Source organism: Camponotus floridanus, unplaced genomic scaffold (assembly GCF_003227725.1).
Source record: "Camponotus floridanus strain SB8 unplaced genomic scaffold, Cflo_v7.5 scaffold11, whole genome shotgun sequence".
Taxonomy (NCBI): Eukaryota; Metazoa; Arthropoda; class Insecta; order Hymenoptera; family Formicidae; genus Camponotus; species Camponotus floridanus.
In genome coordinates this window covers 3,246,229-3,268,587 of record NW_020229226.1, presented here as the reverse complement: position 1 = coordinate 3,268,587, position 22,359 = coordinate 3,246,229, and the positions used below count along the sequence as shown (strand labels likewise).

The 22,359-nt window shown below is 32.2% G+C and overlaps 1 protein-coding gene across 1 annotated transcript in view; it reads left to right on the top strand.

Annotated features, from left to right (window-relative positions):
• LOC105253928 (diacylglycerol O-acyltransferase 1) overlaps positions 1-22,359 on the top strand; it is a 90,611-nt gene that overhangs the window by 13,059 nt on the left and 55,193 nt on the right. The window contains exons 2-3 of the mRNA XM_011262291.3: positions 1,306-1,434; positions 9,473-9,567. Of these exons, the coding sequence (XP_011260593.1) occupies positions 1,306-1,434; positions 9,473-9,567 (224 nt within the window). The remainder of the gene's footprint in view (positions 1-1,305; positions 1,435-9,472; positions 9,568-22,359) is intronic.

Sequence of the window (22,359 nt, the reverse complement as noted above, 5' to 3'; positions counted from 1 at the left end):
CGGTACAAAACATTCGAGTACCTCTTAAATCTTCGATCGATAAGGCGCATTCGCCATTAGTGGTAGTCATTAAAACGAGTGGATTGTACTACGTATCGCTGTAGCAAATTAATGAAATAATATATAAATTGTGGTTATTAGGAATTGTGGCAAATAGGAGAGAATAGCGTGTGCTAATTTTCTTGAAAAAGAATTTTACCATTGAAATTGTTGTTTATGTGTGAAAGACTTTTACGCAAAAAAAATTTTTTTAAAAATAAGTTTTTAATTTCTCCATTTTATTATCAATGCAACGCTTTCAACTTCAGCATAATTATTATATTTTTTAGTTTTGACACGTTAAAATTTCCATAAGAGAAGCGTGTTGGAAAAAGCGATTAAAATAAATGCTCTGAAGGTGAAACGCACATTCCATGTGTCTTTGTGGATCCGGAGAATGCGTTGTTATTGCTGCTCATCTTGGTACGTGATTTAAACGAAATTTGCGACGTCTTGAATGCTTGATGGATGTAAAGCAACGTCCACCGAGAGCACAAAGTGAAAGGGTCGTGCACGAATAGCAGTAATCTTGCCACGATCGTTTGTTATAAACTACATTTTGTTAGATTTATATGGGAAACGCGAAAGAATCGTAAATCCCGCGAGTGATCTTCGAGACAGATCTGCTTGCTCGAACATCCGTTATATAACGAGCATCTTTTATTGCGATGAAAATGACTCATATCATTTACCGCGTCGTCACGTGTGAACTATACGTCAGTTCGTAAATTGATATAAGGACATGTATAACCGTACGATATGAAAGCCCTTTTATTGCTCCATTTTCATCCCTATGACGTTCGTACGTCTTTCTTCATACTGCTCGCGCACAAGGAGCATTTTGCTAGTATGGCGCCAGAATGAGAATATTCTCCTTAATACCATCCCCTTCAGCGACTCAGCAATGGTCTATTATCGAATTTCCGTAGGTTAGTAGGTATAATAATGAGTTCGCTATTCATAAAGAGATCGCAAAGAAACGAATACAAAATATACATAAAGATATTACTTATAATTTAATCTTTGAAAAATGTAATAATATTAAAGAATACATTTTATATTAGGGATTATTACATTATATAATACATTTTCTTTATGGAGATTATACTGGATTACCGTTTAGTAGATAGCTATAATAACGGATCAGTACGGATCAGAAACGGATTTTTCAAGTTTTTTTTTTATTTTTATATATATTATATCAGATTTACATTTGCAGATTTATATATCCCAAGTCTCTTATTATTTTTTCCTTTTATTTTGCAGATGTCACCATCCTAGAGACAGCCTTTTTTCGTGGAGTTCTGGCTTTGACAACTTCACGGGATTCGTCAACTGGGGCTTCCTACTGTTAGGCATCGGCGGTATCCGGTTACTGCTGGAAAATTTCATAAAGTAAGTCAAATTATCGATGATACCTTATTTTTATCTATAACTATACGGCCGATTATGATTATAGTTTACGATAGATTTATCATTAATTTAAATAAGATATATAAATAATTACGAATCGCAAAAAAATTATATACCATTGACGAGACATCATATTGTTTTGAATGCATCTTACGGGATCTATTTTTAATCCTCCAAAAGACATTTAAGTGAACAGTTTTCTGTCATTTGGATCGAAATGTATAGATTTCGAGAAAAAAAAACATAAAAGAGAAAAAAATCTTAGACGATCATATTTGCCAATGTTTTAATAACGTGAAAAAAGAGGAAATTCTAACAAACAGCTCTATCAAGAAGTTATTATTTGTCCACTGAAACTGAAAAAATCTCTGCGTCAGATGAGACACCCTCGCGACCAATAGAAATCTGATAGGACAACAAAAGACGATCAAAAGCGCCTCCAACGATTTGATGGACCTATCGATAGCAATTGGTAGTGTACAAAAAGAATCGATTGCTGACGACCTGACAAAATTGAATTTCTAACTGCAACTGCTACAGTATGATTATTCGTTGTCCTTCGAAGATGGTTACAGATCGATCGTATAAGTGAATGTTATTGGAGCCTATTGTCAGCAACTATTGTAGATATAATATGACACAAGTGAATTAATAAGATTGCATAATCTGTATTGATGTACTCGTATTTCATCAGGCACATGAAAAAAATTTATATTTAAAAACTAAACATTATTGTTATTATTAGGTATTATTATTAAAATATTACATAAATGTAGCATTCAATATTGGAACCAATAGAAAACGATAATAGAAGATGAAAAGTATAATAAAAATAAAAAATAACATAGCAAAGAATTAACCCATCGGACTAGTATAGATTATTACATGTGATGATTCAGAATTAAATATTTTTATAGAAAAATATATAATTAATAAACAATAAAAAATATATAATAAAATATTCTAATATGAATATTGTGTAATGTACAGAATTTTATTTGTAAAAGAATTTTACAAGAATTTTAAAGAAAGCTATTATAATTGAATTAGTTTGAATTGTGCATAACTTATATGTCAGTCTCGAGCAAGCTATAAATTTATGCCCTATTATTATTACGATACTTTAATCGATAATTTCTGTTTCAACGTTGAAAATTTATATTTCCAATATGAATTATTTTCAATTGACTTCTCGAAATACCAATCAATACTTTCGCGATGCTAATAAAAGAAAAGTACGAATAATAGCAAATTATGTAATTATAAATAGCAAAATGGAATGAAACTGACAATATCTCGCCTTATCAAATTGACTTAGCCATCGTAACAGCAGCTACGAATCAATTTTAAGTAATTAAAATTAAAAAATTTTTATTTTATTTATAAACTACATATTGATGCAAAAAATATGAATATATATATCTCTAGAGTTTAGAACAATAATTAATTTGCTCATGTAATAACCAATATTTTTTTTAAATTATGACTATGTTGTCAGCTGATTATTTGTCAGGCATATTAATGTCATTGATATTCGCGCAATGTTTCTCCTTTGCAAAAAAATGTCAATCTTAGAGTAAATTAGCTATCTTTTCTTCCAAGAGTGAAAGAGGAGCGTAAGCGTTGTTCATGAATAATTTCAACGAGATTTTTATCGTCGTTGTAAATTCTCAACCTCGCGTCCAGTTACTCCCGGGGGCGCGTAACAGAAATTTATCACACTCGTTAAGCATGGAAAAACTTTTGAGGGAAATCTTGCGACGTAATTGCTCGAACTAGCCTTGACATGCTTTATACAAGTCTGAAACAAACATACCTGCGAGCGACCGAAGATATAAACAATTCCAGTCGAGATCGCCTGGAAATCCTTTTGTTCAGAGGTACTTTAGAATTTGATTAATGTTTTTAGTTTGCTTCAAATTTAGATGTAGGTAGAAGAGAGAGTTTAAAATCAGTAACGATTAAACATATATTATATTTATGTAAATAGATATTTATTTCATACAAATATTTATTTAAAAAAAATAGCTGTACATATTTAATAAAATATTCATATTTTCTTTAATGTACACACATACATATATTACTTCGGTAAACTCAACAATCAATGAAATGTATTTTGTTAGGCTAGAAAACACAAAGATTTAAATTCATAATCCAAAAGATATTTTCAGAATTGCAAATATCTAATGAATTAAAAAATTACTTTATATTATTATATTGATTAATAAATAAATATGACGCTTCACAGTACGCTTCACAGTACGCTTTTGTATAATATAACGTTTAATTGGCCAGATAATTTCGCGTACAATCGTCACCTCTTAATTAACTTATCTGTGCTTCCAATCGAGTACTTCGAAAGAATCGTAACCATTTAATGCCGCTACGTTCTCGACTGATTTGTTCCAACTGGCAAAAAGTCCTTTTTAGACTCGATTCGCGAAGAACACAAGCGGTGATCGAATCGCGAGGATGAGATTGTCGACACGATTCCATTGCGATCGAGATTAATCGACAAGATGAGGTTGGGGGAGACGAAAGGGTAGATTGGCGACTGAAAGTAGCACGTAAGAAAGCAGGTAGATGCTTCGCTGCAAAGTGAAAAAAGGCACCGAGAGAGCTCAATTAATCGAACCCCCGACGAAAGGTTTCCTTGCTATCGATAAAAGTCCATGGGGGCGGGTAAAGGGAGTTTCTAAAGTTTCCTCTTCCTTGTCTTTCGTATCCGCATGGATTGAAACTTTTTCATAGAACTGCCATACAGTCATAATTTATGCAGTCAGAACCATCCAGTGCATTTATTTCATTCTCGGTTTCCTCGGATTATTTTCCACCCATTAGCACGGCTATTGCACATATTATACCTTTTTTTACATAAATACGCTTTCTGAATTTTTTAAATTTGTGATTTTCGAGAAATTATTGTTTTCGCAGCGATTATAAATGAGCTGACAAATAAGAAAATATAGAACAATTAATGTGTTCCTTGTGCCACAAATGCCTAGTGCACAAAGAACACATTAATTGTTATATATTTTCTTATTTGCCAGGTCATTTACAATCGCAGCGAAAATAATATTTCAAGATTATAAATAAAATACAATATAAATATATGAGAAAGAATATAGAAATATATAAATTTTATATATAAAGTTATATATATATATATATATATATATATTATATATATATATATATATATATAAGTATTTACATATCTGTACGAATATATATCCGCGATCCGGATAGTTTGATCTTAAGGTGGAAGAGAAAACACAAAATTACTTGTCGAGACTATATTTGCTCTAACAAACAAAGAGTACAAAAAAAAGTATATTCTTTTGCAAGAAGAATGCGGCGTACAACTGACATGCAAGTAGGACAATGCCTTGCAAGTATCACGAGTAATCGATTCGGTGCGATGGAAACGCGAAAATCTAATTCTCATGTGACGCGGTTTAGACTGACAGAAACTTGACGGAGAAGTGGCCGACACAGGGTGCGTGCTTTTATACCGTCGTTCTTCGAGAAGATTCCTAACGATTAGAAATCAATTTTGAGTTGAATCGACGAAAACAGAGAATCTTCTCGAAAGTCGGCAGTCACTCGTGTTTGTTATATCTTCGAGAGATTTGAGATTCGAATCCGTGCGGAGCGGGCGCGAGCGCTATCGCACGAAATCCACTGCGCGACTAATTATTCCCGTTAATTGACGGTTGGATATTTTGCTCGGTTTTTAAACAATATCAAATTTTTGAAATATATATTTAATATATGTAATATATATATATATATATATATATATATTTTATATATATAAGTATTTACGTATCAAATTTTTGAAATAGAGAATAATACTGTTCAATTCTAATCTAGTATAGCAGTGAGATTTTTAATGACATATTGAAAAGACATATTATACAGATATTATTCATGTGGATATGAAACTGATCATTTCTATCATTCTATTTTATCAGTAATTTTCGCGCATCGCGAGAATATAAAATTAGAATATAAAATTCGTTTGCCATTTATCCGGAGATTACAGGCTCTATAATTTGATATTATAATGCGGAGAAAAGAAGTATTAACTAATATATCTCTGAAAATTTAATAATTTTTAATATTTTCATATTTCATATATATTACTATCAGTTTATATATCTTTTATTTTTTATTTTCCAGCTCAAAATTGAAGAGAAAATAATAAGCGTAAATTGAAAAGTATGTGGAAAAAAATAAAATAATAAAAAATGTCATATATAGAGACATAAATGAAATAATGTATTTATTAAATATTTTTAGTATTAAAATAAAACTTAAAAAACTATATCTTAAATATAATAAGAGAAAGGAAAAAATTCAGATGCAGTAAATAAATTGGCATTATATAGCGAGCTTTAAAAGGGATCTTTAATAAACGGAGCTACTGTGCTTTACGTGTATTTTATCTAGATAAATATCAAAATAAATTAACCGAGCTACGTTCATGGCTCCTCCAATTTTCCTCGAGAACAATCCATCTCATCGGTCCAATCCGACATTTGAAATGAGTCCCAAGGCCTTTCCATTAATTTCAGGGAAAAAGAATCGTCCGTTGCGTTCTTTATAATCATAGAAATGAGAAGAAGATGCTCTCGTTCCGCGCGTTTTATTAATATTTAATGCGGATCGTTCGCGCGCACCCACATTTTCATCCGGACCCGTCGCATATTGGCGCAATAACTCTTCGAATCTGGACCTTTGCGCGCACTCGCACCCACCGAGAGTCACCCCAGGGCTTCTCTCACCACGTTCGATGTGAAATTGGGGATTTTATCGTGACGCTGTATTAACGAACTCCGATGGGCGAGGAACGAGCGTGGATTTAACGGGTGTTCTCGGATCAAGACGGTTATTCCCGCCGGAAAAGAAATTTAATATCGTTTCTGTTCACGTCTCGAAGCGATGAGTTTCGATAAGTGCGATATTCCCTTAACTTTCGAGTACTTGAAAAAGGCTTTATGAGATTCGTCCACTAGGTGTACACGCGTATTGAGGATGGATCGGTTTAATCATTTCGACGGTGTTGAGCGATTGTTTCCTTTCTCGTTGATTAATCTTTTCATTTCGCTAAAATAAACATTTGTGTATGAAAGGATTATCGAATAGTATTTTTTACGCATAATGGTATTAATTTCATTCAACGGGTTTTATCATGCACGAGTTTATTGTTGCATATCAACGGAACAGAATAAAATATTTAAAATTTTTTCTATTATTTTAGTTTACTGCAGAATTTATTTTTCACTCTTTGACTTTAATAAATTTGTTCGACCGCAAAATAAAATAAAACAATTGATGATGATTGTTTTTTATATTTATAATTAATTAATATTTATATCTACAATTTTATATCTAAATTACTTTTCTATGTATTATTTATGATAGTACATATAAAAAAATAAGGTAATTGTAAATATAAATTTTATATCTACAATTACAAGCTTAATGTTGTACAGACAATATATAATTTAATATTGTAGTGATACGTATCCAAGATAGAGTTTGCATTATTTATGCATAAAACCAGTTTCATAAATTATCATCAATTTACTGTTGTCACGTTGTAATAATTAATTATAGATGAGAATCGTATTTTTCCATGCTACTGCCAATTATCACAACTGTCAATGAGACAATCGCATTTTCTTAGAGAATTAGGTCGGTGATCGTGTCCCAATAAACATTGTATCTCTCTGTAACAACCGCGTTCACTTGGAATACTTTAATTATTTGACCCACAAGTCTCGTTTATCATCGTTAACGTGCACGTACGACCTGAAGCCATTAGTGTACACCGTCAGGCACCTTTTTTCGGACGATACACCTACCTCATGTGTCTCGCGAGAAAATAATGTTCTCGATGGATTCGATCGATACCATCACAAATTGCGTTTTCAAGATAATGCCGTGATAAGGCATAAAACGTATTTTTATGAACACGATAATGTATATAACACAGTTGTGGCAATAATATATTTTTATATTTTGAAGTAAACAGCGAAAGATAATTTCCCGCGTTGTTTACAAATTATTTCCATTCGCTATAATTTTGATTTTATTAATGTTGATATTTTTATATATGAGACGTATTAAATTTATGTAAATCCCCTTTGTATATTCTACGTCGCTTTTGTAATCAATATAGCTCTTTATATTATGGAGGCAAACATAACTTAATTGAATATCGTAGTTTAGCATATTCCATTTGTTTTATTACGCATCCTATTTCTGCATAACTCCGTTTGATTTATGCATAGAAATTAATGTATGATTCGTGCATACACAGAAAGTGCCATTTTACGAAATTGCCAATAAATAATCCAATATGATTTCGGAGGGCATCGTTTATAACATTTCCGACGTGCGCCATCAAAATAAATTACAGATTCGAATCAAGATTGCAGTTAATCATGAAACAAGTGTTTTTTTTTCTACATTTCTTTGAGTCGTCCTGCTAGAAAAATGGATTTGTTTCCCAGCACGGGTTTCTTCTTTGCATCGTGTAATGTGATGGTTATTATTTATCTTAAGAATAAAGAATGAGCAAACTTCTTTTTCTCCCCATATCTCTTATTTTTTTCAACTATCCTTGTAAAGAAGATCGTAGAAACAGAAATAGATTATAATGATAAGACGTTTGTTCTTTAGCTCGTGTCACGCTTAATGTACGAGCGATGAAAAACTAAAGATTATAATAGAAAACGTGCCGATCTTAATCTCTAATATTTATTTTATTTTATTTGTAGTACAGCAAGAAATATATGATTTTGTTAAATATAAATAAGTTTATATCAATAGAGATTTTTTATTCTTCATGTATTTTAAGTATTTCTGAATCTGGCATATTATTTCGTAGAAACTCATATATAATTGTTTTGATTTGACATAAAGTATTTTCATTTTATTTTCAATAATTCAATAGTCAAAATAAATAATTTTATTTTAAATAAATAATTTTAAGCATTAAAGCAGAGAAAATTTCTCGGAACAAACAGACGTCTTATCCAAATTTGATCTGAAAAAGGTATATTTTTAGATATTTATATGAAATATTGATCGATTTTCAAAAAACTTCTGCTTATTATAAAACAGTTGATATTATAAATATATCTTTATATCTTCTAAATAGTTCTAATTATTAGCAAAATTAATTAAATTTTTCACTAATGTGCATTTTATAAAAAGAAAGGCATTTTTATATACACATTTATATAAAATACTAGTCAATTCTTAAGAGTTCTGAATAGCCCGTTATGAGTTTTAACGATTATTATTAAGATTCAAAGCACTAAAATCAATATTGAATGAGTTTTTGCTAATCGTGAATTTCAAATTTAGTAGTATTTTGAGTAGAACTATTTTTGAAACTTCGTCTAGAATTATAGAATTGTTCGAAATTTTTTCTAGTAAAATTATTTCTAAAACTCACGTTAAACTATAAACTTTCTGATGAAAAATAAAAAAGAAAATATCACAAGACAAAGTGGGATACTGTGCATTCTTAAACTTTACATCTTAGTTTGTTTTGAAGTAGTTTCTTTACTTTAATGACTAGAATTATTTATTTAAATTATGAAAAGTTATAGATGAATTATTGAAAATAAAACCAGAACTTTTAATTATACATGAACTTTTATGAAATAATATATTTGCTTTATACACAATACATTTAGCCATCTATGTTCATGGCAATGTAATTTACTCTTTTCCATTTTATAGTTAATATGTTATTAGAATTAATGTGTTATTAGAATTAATGTATTATTACCTTTGTTATCATTAAATATACCATTAATATAATACTTGTTAATGTAAATTATATCATAATATCATATTCAAATGCAAATTATTGCAATGTTGTTATTGTTATATTGCAATTATTATTTGCTTTTGTTTATTCAAAAATATTCATGAAACAATTATTTTTTTTAATTTGTCATAAAATTATTTATTTCTTTATTTTTTGTTACAGATATGGAATAAGAGTGGATCCTAGGCAATGGCTTATTTTCCTTAGTGGTAAAAATGATGGCGGCAAAGAATATCCCTCATTATTGCTGATTTGCTGTAAGTAAAACTGCCGATATGTCATTTTACAATCGTTTGACGAAAAACATAACTGTCAATGTTCGTGGCCTCGATTGCAAAATGATCGACATTTATTATAAGAAGCTTTTGACTGCATCATTTTGTCGATATCAGCGAAGTATGCCAATCGGAAAATTATTGATAACGTCTCTCACTATTCGATAGCTTCAAGTAACTTTTTTCTGATAAGATATATTATTTACATTCCGTTATTATATTAATAATATCATGAAAAAATTATTTTATTTGTTTTTATAAATTTATCAATTATTAGATTGATTTTATCAAGTTGTAAGATAATAATAGAGTCACGGAAATAGAAGGATGCTATTAGAATCCACGAAATTCCTATTATTAAACATTATTATCTAACATAATTTGTATTAAATTTTTAATCTTTACAATAATAACTATGCCGAGAATACGAGCTTTTGAATATTAACATCAATATTAAATCTTATTATAATTGCTCGGATTTAGTTCTAAAATAACAAGTCAAAAATTATTTTTTATGTATTTTTATTTATCTCTAATTTTTACTTTTTGAAATTATAGTATTAATGAAGTACGGAAATATTATTAAAAATATGTGTGTGTATATGCATTATATCTTTACATACATATTATATCTTTAATAATTTTCGTTAATATTGCAATATAAAATAGAATCTTTTCGAATATTTGAAGTGAAAGATCTCTCCACAATTATTTTTGACTATTGTAAACCAGAAAATTGAGCGTTATCGATGAGAATCATAGTGTAAACTTTAAAGTCCACTTTTATATTGAGAGCTTTCGGTGCATATTGAGTTTCTGTATTTGTAGTAATTCAATTTTTTCGAGAGCTGTTTTTTTTATTCAATCTATACCTAATATGGATCCTTGTTAATATGATCTCGTCAAGTAACAACGAGAATAGCTCTAAAGACCCATAACGAGATGTAACTTTTATTCTAAAGAGGCCTCTGATTAGCTGAAAGAGGCAAGAATAGCACGTATGTTAAAAAAAGAGAACAGCGATGATAAAAGGAAATTCAAAGTTGAATTTTATCTTTTCTTGACAGCCGTCCACCGATATAGCGCTTTATCCGGGCAGTACTATAGAAATTAATTAAAAAAAAAAAAGAATAGGGAGAACATGCTAAAAGGCGAAACGAAGTGAGGAGCGCGGAGAGGTGGTGTCAGTAGCGCTGATATGGGGAAAATGAAGGTTTTGTTTCTGTCTGGCAAACTGGCTGTTGTTTTAGTTATCTCGTTACAGTGCGCGCATCGCAAAATTACAAAAAGGTGGAAACAATTTGGCGAGGTAATTTCCCATCTCGCTAGAATTCATTGATTCTGAATATTCTCTAAATGTCGTTTATTCAGCAGCAACATCCGGGCGTTTTTTGCAATGCGGTATAATTTGCTGCGCGCCATAGCTATTTCTTTATTCTTGCAATGCGGGATGAACTTAGTTATCTTTTCTTCATAATTTATGGTCTGCTGTCTCGTATGTTTATTACTGGAACTTATTTTATTCTAAACATGGCATATATATTTCTAGCTTCTATTTTGTATAATCATATATTGACACACAAATAATGATAACTTTGGAATCAACGAGATACATGTGAGAATAATATTAGAATATTTTTTCAAGAAGCTAACAGTTGCAAAATTGATTATCAAGTTTTACTTGTCAGTTTACAATATCGCGCAGCGTTTGATAGTTCAGATTCTTTAAATTTTATGATGTAACGCTTTTAACGTGGACTTTTAAAGCGGGTCGAAATTCAGCGAGTCTCTCGTGAGGCATAAATTTCAAGGCACGCATCGTGCCTTTAAACAGAGAACATATTCCTCGTGCATTGTCCCTTTAGTACCGCGCGGGTATGCTCGCTTGTTGTGCTTTCACCCGAGGTTGCAACACTATAACTTACATACGCGTAACGACCGGGTATGCGTACAGCTTTAAACGCGAATTGGTTGCAGATCAGGGATTGTAACTGAACAATCATAAAAAGAACTTTGAAATTTTAATAACCCAAAGTAGAGAAAGAGAAAGGAAATGAAAAATTGTAATAATTACAAGACGAATTTCCTCGTTTTTATTATAATTAATTTATTATAATATTTATAATAAAAAATAAATTTTGTTGTAATATTATTTACATTCGAGACTGCAAGAATAAAATATATATATGATTTTTATCAATTTTTGCGGTAGATGAATAAAAGATGCTTTTGATTTGATTTTATTAAAAAATATTATTAGTATCGATATTATTTAACGAGATTATACTTTCACATTTTGATATAAAAGAGCTCTAAAAAGGATCCTTATAGATCTAATTTTTACGCAGTTATTTTCTTAACAATTTTAATCCCTGGTACAGATTGAACGCGAAAAGTTTACGTCGGACAAACCACTATGGGGAGTTGCATCATTTACACATAAGGGAAGGTAATGCTCATGGGAAACTACGGTTAATAGCTTCCGTATTTTAGAATCTGTGCCGTGCGCCGTCGCTCCTTCCGACGGGATGCTAAACTCGTTTTCTTTTTACATTCAACCCTCGGCCTTCTTTCCGCCCTGCTCCCACGACACCCTCCCTCGACGGGAGCGGGCAGAGTATCTCGTTCTTCGCGTATCTTCCGCGACCCCTCGTATAATAATTTTTATGGCAAGCGAGCCGAAATTGCTTTTTAAACGCGAGATTTGTCGCGGCAAACCGTTTTGTGATTAGAGTAATTATTATATAAGCTAGACATTTTTTTCGGCGAGTTAGCTTATTTTATAAATCACGAAGGTAGGACACAAATGCATGTTTTTCTCCCTTTCTCTCTTTCCTTATTTCATTTTATCCACACATGATTTATGTCCTTTACTTTAATATTATTCAAGCTTTTCGTCTGTTAACTGGGATGACAAACGCACTGTTGCGGGGATTTCGATAAATAGAAATATATATATATATATATATATATATATATATATATATATATATATATGCATATGTAGAAAATGTCTAGCTCACAAAAAGGGATCGAAAATTTGTTATTCCATGACAATGCTAGCGGCATGAAAATAAAGCTAATAGAGCCTTATAGTTTGTTATCGATGCGAAGAGAGTATAAATAAGAGAGTATTAATATGTACTTTATATATTGATCTTTTCATCAGTAGTATGCATCTGTCAGATTTTTCAATATATCTCGTGATATATATTAGATTTTTGATATTTGTATTATATTTTATATATGTGCATATATACATACGGACATAATATGCACATATGCATACGGAAATATGAAAATATAAGATCATTATTAACAAACACAAGGTTGCTATTGATAATCTATTAGACCATTTGTTTCGCATATTATTGTACTATTAAACAAGCTATTAGAAATTATTTAATTAATTTAGTTATTGATAATTGAATCTCTATTGAAATGTATTCTACCTTCATAACGAGCAACCAGCTGCATTTGCTGGAGATGGAAATACGTTGATTTAGAAATTGATCGAGAATTGAAAGAAAGGGGATAGATACTGGTTCACCTTTCACTCTTTCGAACTTCCGTCTTAAGAGTTTTCAGAGCAGAAATGGATCTTTCGCGAGAATGTGTAGCGGGCGTCCGTTTGGCGGTTTTCCGGAAGTTCAAAGACGGCGAGTTCCGGGGTAACTTAAAGTTAACTGTAACTCAATGCTCGCGGCTCTCGAGCCGCGTAACGAGTCCGGGGCTAAATGTGAAAGGGTTCACCGACGAGCCACCACCTATCCAGGCAACCGCCACGATAGCTCACCGGCGAGTGGGTTTGTTCTCATAACGCTGGCAACATTGTCGGTGCCCCGCCATGGCGTATCTTATTCTCTGTTAGTCGAGTGTTAAGACCGAGCCCAGCGAGATTTGCATGCCACGTCTGTGTGGATTTTGCCGCAGCGCGCCGGAAACAACCGCGTCGCGGTAAAGCAATTAACGACTGTCTGTTGTGCTGCCGATCCTTCTTATTAACGGTTCTAACGATATTCCGAAACGAATGCAATGTGCTGAACACATGTGACTGTTTTATGGCTGAACAAAATTATTTATTTTGAGTAATTATTTATTCCAGTTTATTATCGCTTTAGATTATCATTCGAAAATAATATCGTTTAATAACTACTATATTCGCAAAAATAGTATTTCGGAGATCACGATGCTTTGTATATATTTTTTTCTAGTATCTTTTTAATTCTTTCTCGCGGAACGATTGATGCATATGCAGTTTTATGCAGGCAATCTTACGCGAATTTGCATTTACCTTAATTCTCAAAACAATTACTTTTTCTTCATCTCTTATCAAAATCGCTATCAAAATTGCAACAGTAAATGTGCTGCGGAACACATGTGACAGTTTTATGGCTGAAAAAAAATTATTTATTTTGAGTAATTATTTTTTCCAGTGCATTATCGCTTTAGATTATCATTCGAAAATAATATCGTTTAATAACTATTATATTAACAAAAATAGTATTTCGGGGATCACGATGCTTTGTATATATTTTTTTCTAGTATCTTTTTAATTCTTTCTCGCGGAACGATTGATGCATATGCAGTTTTATGCAGGCAATCTTACGCGAATTTGCATTTACCTTAATTCTCAAAACAATTACTTTTTTTTCATCTCTTATCAAAATCGCTGTCAAAATTGCAACAGTAAAAGTGCTGCGAAACACATGTGACAGTTTTATGGCTGAAAAAAATTATTTATTTTGAGTAATTATTTATTCCAGTGCATTATCACTGTAGATTATCATTCGAAAATAATATCGTTTAATAACTACTATATTCGCAAAAATAGTATTTCGGAGATCACGATGCTTTGTATATATTTTTTTCTAGTATCTTTTTAATTCTTTCTCGCGGAACGATTGATGCATATGCAGTTTTATGCAGGCAATCTTACGCGAATTTGTATTTACCTTAATTCTCAAAACAATTACTTTTTCTTCATCTCTTATCAAAATCGCTATCAAAATTGCAACAGTAAATGTGCTGCGGAACACATGTGACAGTTTTATGGCTGAAAAAAAATTATTTATTTTGAGTAATTATTTTTTCCAGTGCATTATCGCTTTAGATTATCATTCGAAAATAATATCGTTTAATAACTATTATATTAACAAAAATAGTATTTCGGGGATCACGATGCTTTGTATATATTTTTTTCTAGTATCTTTTTAATTCTTTCTCGCGGAACGATTGATGCATATGCAGTTTTATGCAGGCAATCTTACGCGAATTTGCATTTACCTTAATTCTCAAAACAATTACTTTTTTTTCATCTCTTATCAAAATCGCTGTCAAAATTGCAACAGTAAAAGTGCTGCGAAACACATGTGACAGTTTTATGGCTGAAAAAAATTATTTATTTTGAGTAATTATTTATTCCAGTGCATTATCACTGTAGATTATCATTCGAAAATAATATCGTTTAATAACTACTATATTCGCAAAAATAGTATTTCGGAGATCACGATGCTTTGTATATATTTTTTTCTAGTATCTTTTTAATTCTTTCTCGCGGAACGATTGATGCATATGCAGTTTTATGCAGGCAATCTTACGCGAATTTGTATTTACCTTAATTCTCAAAACAATTACTTTTTCTTCATCTCTTATCAAAATCGCTATCAAAATTGCAACAGTAAATGTGCTGCGGAACACATGTGACAGTTTTATGGCTGAAAAAAAATTATTTATTTTGAGTAATTATTTTTTCCAGTGCATTATCGCTTTAGATTATCATTCGAAAATAATATCGTTTAATAACTATTATATTAACAAAAATAGTATTTCGGGGATCATGATGCTTTGTATATATTTTTTTCTAGTATCTTTTTAATTCTTTCTCGCGGAACGATTGATGCATATGCAGTTTTATGCAGGCAATCTTACGCGAATTTGCATTTACCTTAATTCTCAAAACAATTACTTTTTTTTCATCTCTTATCAAAATCGCTGTCAAAATTGCAACAGTAAAAGTGCTGCGAAACACATGTGACAGTTTTATGGCTGAAAAAAATTATTTATTTTGAGTAATTATTTATTCCAGTGCATTATCACTGTAGATTATCATTCGAAAATAATATCGTTTAATAACTACTATATTCGCAAAAATAGTATTTCGGAGATCACGATGCTTTGTATATATTTTTTTCTAGTATCTTTTTAATTCTTTCTCGCGGAACGATTGATGCATATGCAGTTTTATGCAGGCAATCTTACGCGAATTTGCATTTACCTTAATTCTCAAAACAATTACTTTTTCTTCATCTCTTATCAAAATCGCTATCAAAATTGCAACAGTAAATGTGCTGCGGAACACATGTGACAGTTTTATGGCTGAAAAAAAATTATTTATTTTGAGTAATTATTTTTTCCAGTGCATTATCGCTTTAGATTATCATTCGAAAATAATATCGTTTAATAACTATTATATTAACAAAAATAGTATTTCGGGGATCACGATGCTTTGTATATATTTTTTTCTAGTATCTTTTTAATTCTTTCTCGCGGAACGATTGATGCATATGCAGTTTTATGCAGGCAATCTTACGCGGATTTGCATTTACCTTAATTCTCAAAACAATTACTTTTCCTTCATCTCTTATCAAAATCGCTATCAAAATTGCAGCAGCAAATGTGATGCGGAACACATGTGACAGTTTTATGGCTGAAAAAAATTATTTATTTTGAGTAATTATTTATTCCAGTTTATTATCGCTTTAGATTATCATTCGAAAATAATATCGTTTAATAACTACTATATTCACAAAAATAGTATTTCGGAGATCACGATGCTTTGGATATATTTTTTTCTAGTATCTTTTTAATTCTTTCTCGCGGAACGATTGATGCATATGCAGTTTTATGCAGGCAATCTTACGCGGATTTGCATTTACCTTAATTCCCAAAACAATTATTACTTTTTTTTCATCTCTTATCAAATTCGCTATCAAAATTGCAGCAGTATCGTGAATGAGTTTTACGAGAGATGAAACTTTAAAAGGACCAACGGCACGACTAGACCAGGCACCAGCGAAATGAGGAAATTCGCGCGATAGGGATCGCTTTCGTGTTAATTTCAAAAGGCGAGTGTCCGGGCCGGGGTTTCACGCTGGTCGTACGATATTATACATTTCACCATTCGTGCGCTGCTCATTAAAGCACAGAATGGAAAACGGGACAAACGGGTCGTCGTATGAATTAATCCGCGCACGAGCAACACGGTACGCAAGTAATCGAATTAAATGCGAGATTGATCTGAATCCCTCGCGAGATCCCTCCACACGCATTCGCTATCTGCATATCTCTCTCGTTTATTATGGGTTATATGCACGGCCAGGGTAAATATAGACTTATTACAAGTGCGTATCGATTGCTAGTGATTGCGAGCTATTGCGTGTTTTCCTCTTCTCCGTACTCTTGATTAGAGATGCAGAATTTTCACTGCTTTATTATCATCCCTCTACCGTGTTTTTTTGTCATAAGAAAAATCAGCAAAAACATCAGCCGATCGTATTATACTACAATATGCATAAAATAATTGCATTCACATTTTTTAAAAATTGCATATTAAAATAAATACATTTTAACAAATCTTTTTCAAGATTACTTATTAGAATTAAATTCGCTATTTTATTTATTCGCTATTTTATCTTTATCAAGAGAAATCGAGCAACAGCGCAAATTTTATCATCGATCGGATAAATAATTAATAATTTTCAGATGATATTGGAAAATTGATCAGCATTGGCGCGACGGAGGAAGATAGGATATGAAAAATTCAACTTGCCGGAAATCGTAGAAAAATTGCGGAAAGCGAAGAGTAAATAAAATTTCGTAATTTCTATGCAATTCTGAACAAGATCTTTTTCACAAAAAAAAATTATGAAATAAATCAAAAGCTGAAATAAAAATAAATAATAAAATATTCCATTTCGACACATTTGTTTAAGATGATTATATATAAATGAGTTTCTGAAAAACCAGACTAATCAACTCCACTTTTATAAATTTCTTAATTTTAATATTAAACGACCACTAATTCACTGTGCACTGAAATTAAGAAATTTATAAGAAATAGGATTAATCAGTTTGATTTCTGAAGAAATGCTCGAATCCTTCGATAATCTTATTCAACGAGCGTCGTAAAAGACTGTTATAAAAAATTAAAAACATTATAAGTTCTTTCCGTGACGAAGAGATTTAGAGATAAAAGGCTTGGGAGACGTTATTCCGCCGCAATCGTTTCAGAATTGCGTTTATAAATCTCCTCTGTGTATTGCTCGAGATACGAAAATAGGGTAGCGTTAAAACTCGCGGAAGCCTCCGTTCGAGCGGCGCGGGCCCACTCCTGGATTAAAGAGATATAAAGAAAGATAGAGTTGTGTGAAAAAGAACTTGGTAAGGGGATGGAAAGCGGACGCCAGAGAGTGAAAAGAAAGAGCGAAAGGAAGGCGGCGCCGTATATAGCTATATACAAAGCCTGCTGAAGAGTCGGAGAATGGGTATGAAAAGAGGCGATTTTCCGTCCGCGGTTTACGTTGCCTCTTTATTGCTGGTAGCAGCGGCGCCGCCGCCAACATCATCACCACTATCCAGAGAGTCCGTCGAGAGTAGCCTGAACCGCGCGCGTCGAGTGCTAATTACGAATAATTATGAGTGCTAATTAAGGCCCTCCTTTGCTGCGTCGACACGTTAACGTGCGATATGTCTGCGCTTTTACGTTCAGTAAAATCTGCGCTAAAGCCCGGGATGTAAAAATGATCGATTTAAGATTCGCTAAAACGCTTCAAAGTGAGCTGAATATTTCATACGCGATGTTTACAAAACGTTTGTTTTGTTGAAACACATAAAGTACCTTATTGTTTTCAAATGAAATTTTTACTTGCATTTTTACTTGAATTTTCGGGCGATTTCAGTGATGAAGTAAAAACAAGGGACTAAATGTTGAAAAATAAAACAAGAAGTATACATTTATTATTTATTGAAAAAATACATCTCGCGACAGTCTCCGCGTTGATTTATCTTAATTGCTCCGTCAACAAGGAAAGAAGCGCGACAGTAAGACTGCTTTGCTTGTTTGGCGTCCAGCCAGTTTATTAAACTTTCATAAAATGCGTCGAAAGAATGTCGCCGACTCGATGTCAGAATCTAATTAAGATCCGCCTCCTACCAGAATTTGATCTCTCTCTCATCTCCGCCATCTCTCGCGAGCTGCGTCGTGTAACTAGCCGTCTTCTGGTTTGACGCGATGATTCGCAACCGAGATGCTTCGAGAGATAGGAGAGACTCGTCGCAAAAAAAAAAAGTAAAAGTCTTAATTAGCGGTTGAGATCGGAGAAGTGCTCGAGGGTGGAGATCGATTACCCTCGAGCCTGTGAATGTCAGTGCGCACTGTTACTGTCTGCTCGGTACTGACATTCGTATATTTGACCTTTGGCCATTTCTCTCTTCTTTCCCTCTTTTTCTCTTTTTCCCTTTTTCTCTCTTTTACCTTCCGATGAAACCTCAGAAAAATTTCATCCCGTTAACACGATGGCTTCGTCGTTATGTGGCATATTACTGCAATTCGTTAAGGTGTCTCCTTTGCTCTTCGCGAAATATATGCCGCAGAAATGCTTTTCTGTTTGCTTTTAGATTCAACTTTCGGTAAATTTAAAGACACGAGTGATGTATCCATTTATTTTCTTGATAGATAAATTTTTTTAAATGAGATTTAGCGGAACAATTAATATCGTGATAATATATTCTTTATTAAAGAATCTTTAATATTTCTTAATAATCTTTAATATAATCTTTAATATAATCTTTAATATAATCTTTAATATTTCTTAATAATATTCATCAATTTAAATTTATTAAAAACTTATTAAAAATTTTACCTTGAGTCTTATTTATAAATACAATTATAATATAAATGGAATATAATATTGGATAAATTTTATTCCGGCAAGTATAAGAAGTATAATAAGTAATAATATTCTCTCTCTCTTAATGATTGTTTATTTGTGAAATCATTAAAGATTAAAGAATATATATATATATATATATATATATATATATATATAGAATAAATAATAACTAAATAAACAAAGAAATAAAAAATATAATAGATAAATACGATATACATATATACATAAGTTTATATTTATTCTATAAATACCTAAACGTTTGATCTAAGTTAAAAGGAAAAATGCGAAAAATGAAGCAAGAAACAAGCTTTGTGTCTTCAACGTATGAATTTGATCGTAATAAAACTTCTAGCGCAGATTGCAATTTTAAACGCAAAATGGATAAGAAAATGTAATAAATATGAAGATTAATTTTTCTGATATTTTTGTGGGATAAGATAATGTATCTTACCTGGTCGGAAAATCTATTTTTGCTAGAGAGTAATTCTTTCTTTTTTTTATATTGGATCTTATAATGTATAGCACGGCAAATACTAAGAATAAACAAGCTCTGCGTCAAACAAGACCGAAATATTTCATCGATTTTTTGACGTTGACGTCCGCCAGCGCTCGTGCGATAAAATGCATTCGAATGCCGGCCTCGCAACATTGGCATCGCCGTATCATTTTAACGGCAACCATCCATCGTTCATAAATTCGGCCCGTATCCATCATGAAACAAAGCGTTGTTCGTGAAACATTGTTCTCGAGACATCAAATGGAAATCAAAAGTAGATCAAAGGAAAAATGCATACGCTTGTGACGAAATTACGTAGCGCAATCACCGCGGCTTGGTTTGCTGTGCGTGATTTGCCCGTCGCCCATTAACCCTCCTCGTCCCCTTATGCTTTTCGACCCTCGTCAAAACCCATTTTTTTTTCTCGCTTAATTCCTCTCGGACGAGGCGAGCTCTGAAGGCTTTTGCGATCATGCCCCGCAGTCGGCGTGAAAAACCGAGCGAATTTTCACGACGAAAAGGGTTCCATTAATATCTATTAGCGAGCCGTGCTCGACATCGGCCGGATTTATACATCTCCCCTTCGCCGCCCTCTTTTTCTCTTTCTCTCTCTCCAAATTTCTCCTCGAATCTCCTATCTGTCGGACTATTGCAAAAGAAATAAAAAGCGTGAGAAAACGAGCGATGTGAGAGAGAAAAGTCGGAGATATTCTGAAATATGAGACGTCGTTTGTTTTCATTAATTAACGCCAACGCTGAAGTGTCAGACGCCGAAACCGATACGTTTCCCGGATTATCAATATTCCAGCAACGATGCGATCCCTCGTGTTCATCACTAACAATTTTCACTTTCGCGCTCGTATTCCACCACCTATTTCACCACGAGGAGAGCGAGAGGAATTTCGTTGCCTCGCAGTTTTCCAGATTCTATCTCTGGACTTTTGGGCATAGATTGATTGGCAGGGTTTACAAGTTATACGCTTGTGGGAAAGACAGATAATTCTATTAAAAATTTTACAGGCAGCAAACGTTTTTAAATTGTAGAGAGAGAGCTTCGAGTTAAAAAAAATCTCTTAAATTTGACGATTTGGAGAGAAATGTTGGAATTTTTCTCTCTCATATTATTAAATTTTATTTGTGTTATTTAGTGAATAATAATTTGTAGATATTAATATAGATATAATTTTGCTGTTAATTATTAAAGAACAAATTTGCAGTTAATCGATTCATGCATCTGTTCCAATCCAATTTTTTAATTTATGTTTAACTTATACTCATTTAATTTTCTTTTTCGTGTTTTGAAAATAAATGGGAACCTCTATCGAAATATTTTCAACGGGATATTTTATTCATAGTTAAAGCAAAAGGGATTGTTTTCCTTATTTTATTTCAATTCTCTTATCAAAGCGGCCATGCTTCCAATTTCTGGGATGCTTTTATGCACTTTGAACGATGCGCTTAATTCACCAAATAAACGCCTCCGCATTTTTTCTCTTCTACGATTACGCGCGCCTGTAATTCACCTGATAAAGCGAACCATTACGAATCATTAAAGGTTAAAAAACGGTAATTTGTGAAGCGTATTCGAATTCAAAGAGCTCGTAATTATAGTCGACGTGAGCATGTTGTAACAATTGTCGCTTAACCTTTGCTCATCGTACTCCGATACGGGCCGGCCTCGAATTTCTTTGTACTTTGCAACAAAGCATGAAAAACAAATGGAAATTTATAATAAGTAAAATGATAATAAGTAGAAAGGTTGAAAAACTGTAATTCACACGAGAATGAATGTCATGCATTATGTTTATATTGAAAATAATCGTGAAATTTTACTTTTTGATTTGATAATATTGTTAGTATTAGATAATATTTTTCACGAGATTATTTCTTATAACGCATTTACCATGAAATAATATCGTAACAGAATATATATTGACATTAATGTAAATTTTGTATGTTGCAACAACAAGCCAACGGGTTTGATAATCCTCTTGGGCAACATTTGTTCTCGTAAATCAAGTTAACATACAAATTCGTTGGGAAAATGTGAAAACATTCATTGAGCTGTAAAGTGATAATAGTGTTATTATCGAAGTTCACAAAGTAGCAAAGTCTCAAACAAGCTTTCTATCAATCGTTCAATCGATTGAAAGAATTCAAAAACTGCATTCGGTTTATTGCAACACGTCACAATGTATGTGTGTGCGTGTGCGCGCGCGCGCGCGCGCGTGTGTGTGTGTTTGTAATTATTTTCGCATTTTATTTTACGATAAAAACATTATCTGCGTTAAAATGTTTGTTAGCTGAAAATTCTATCAATCGTGA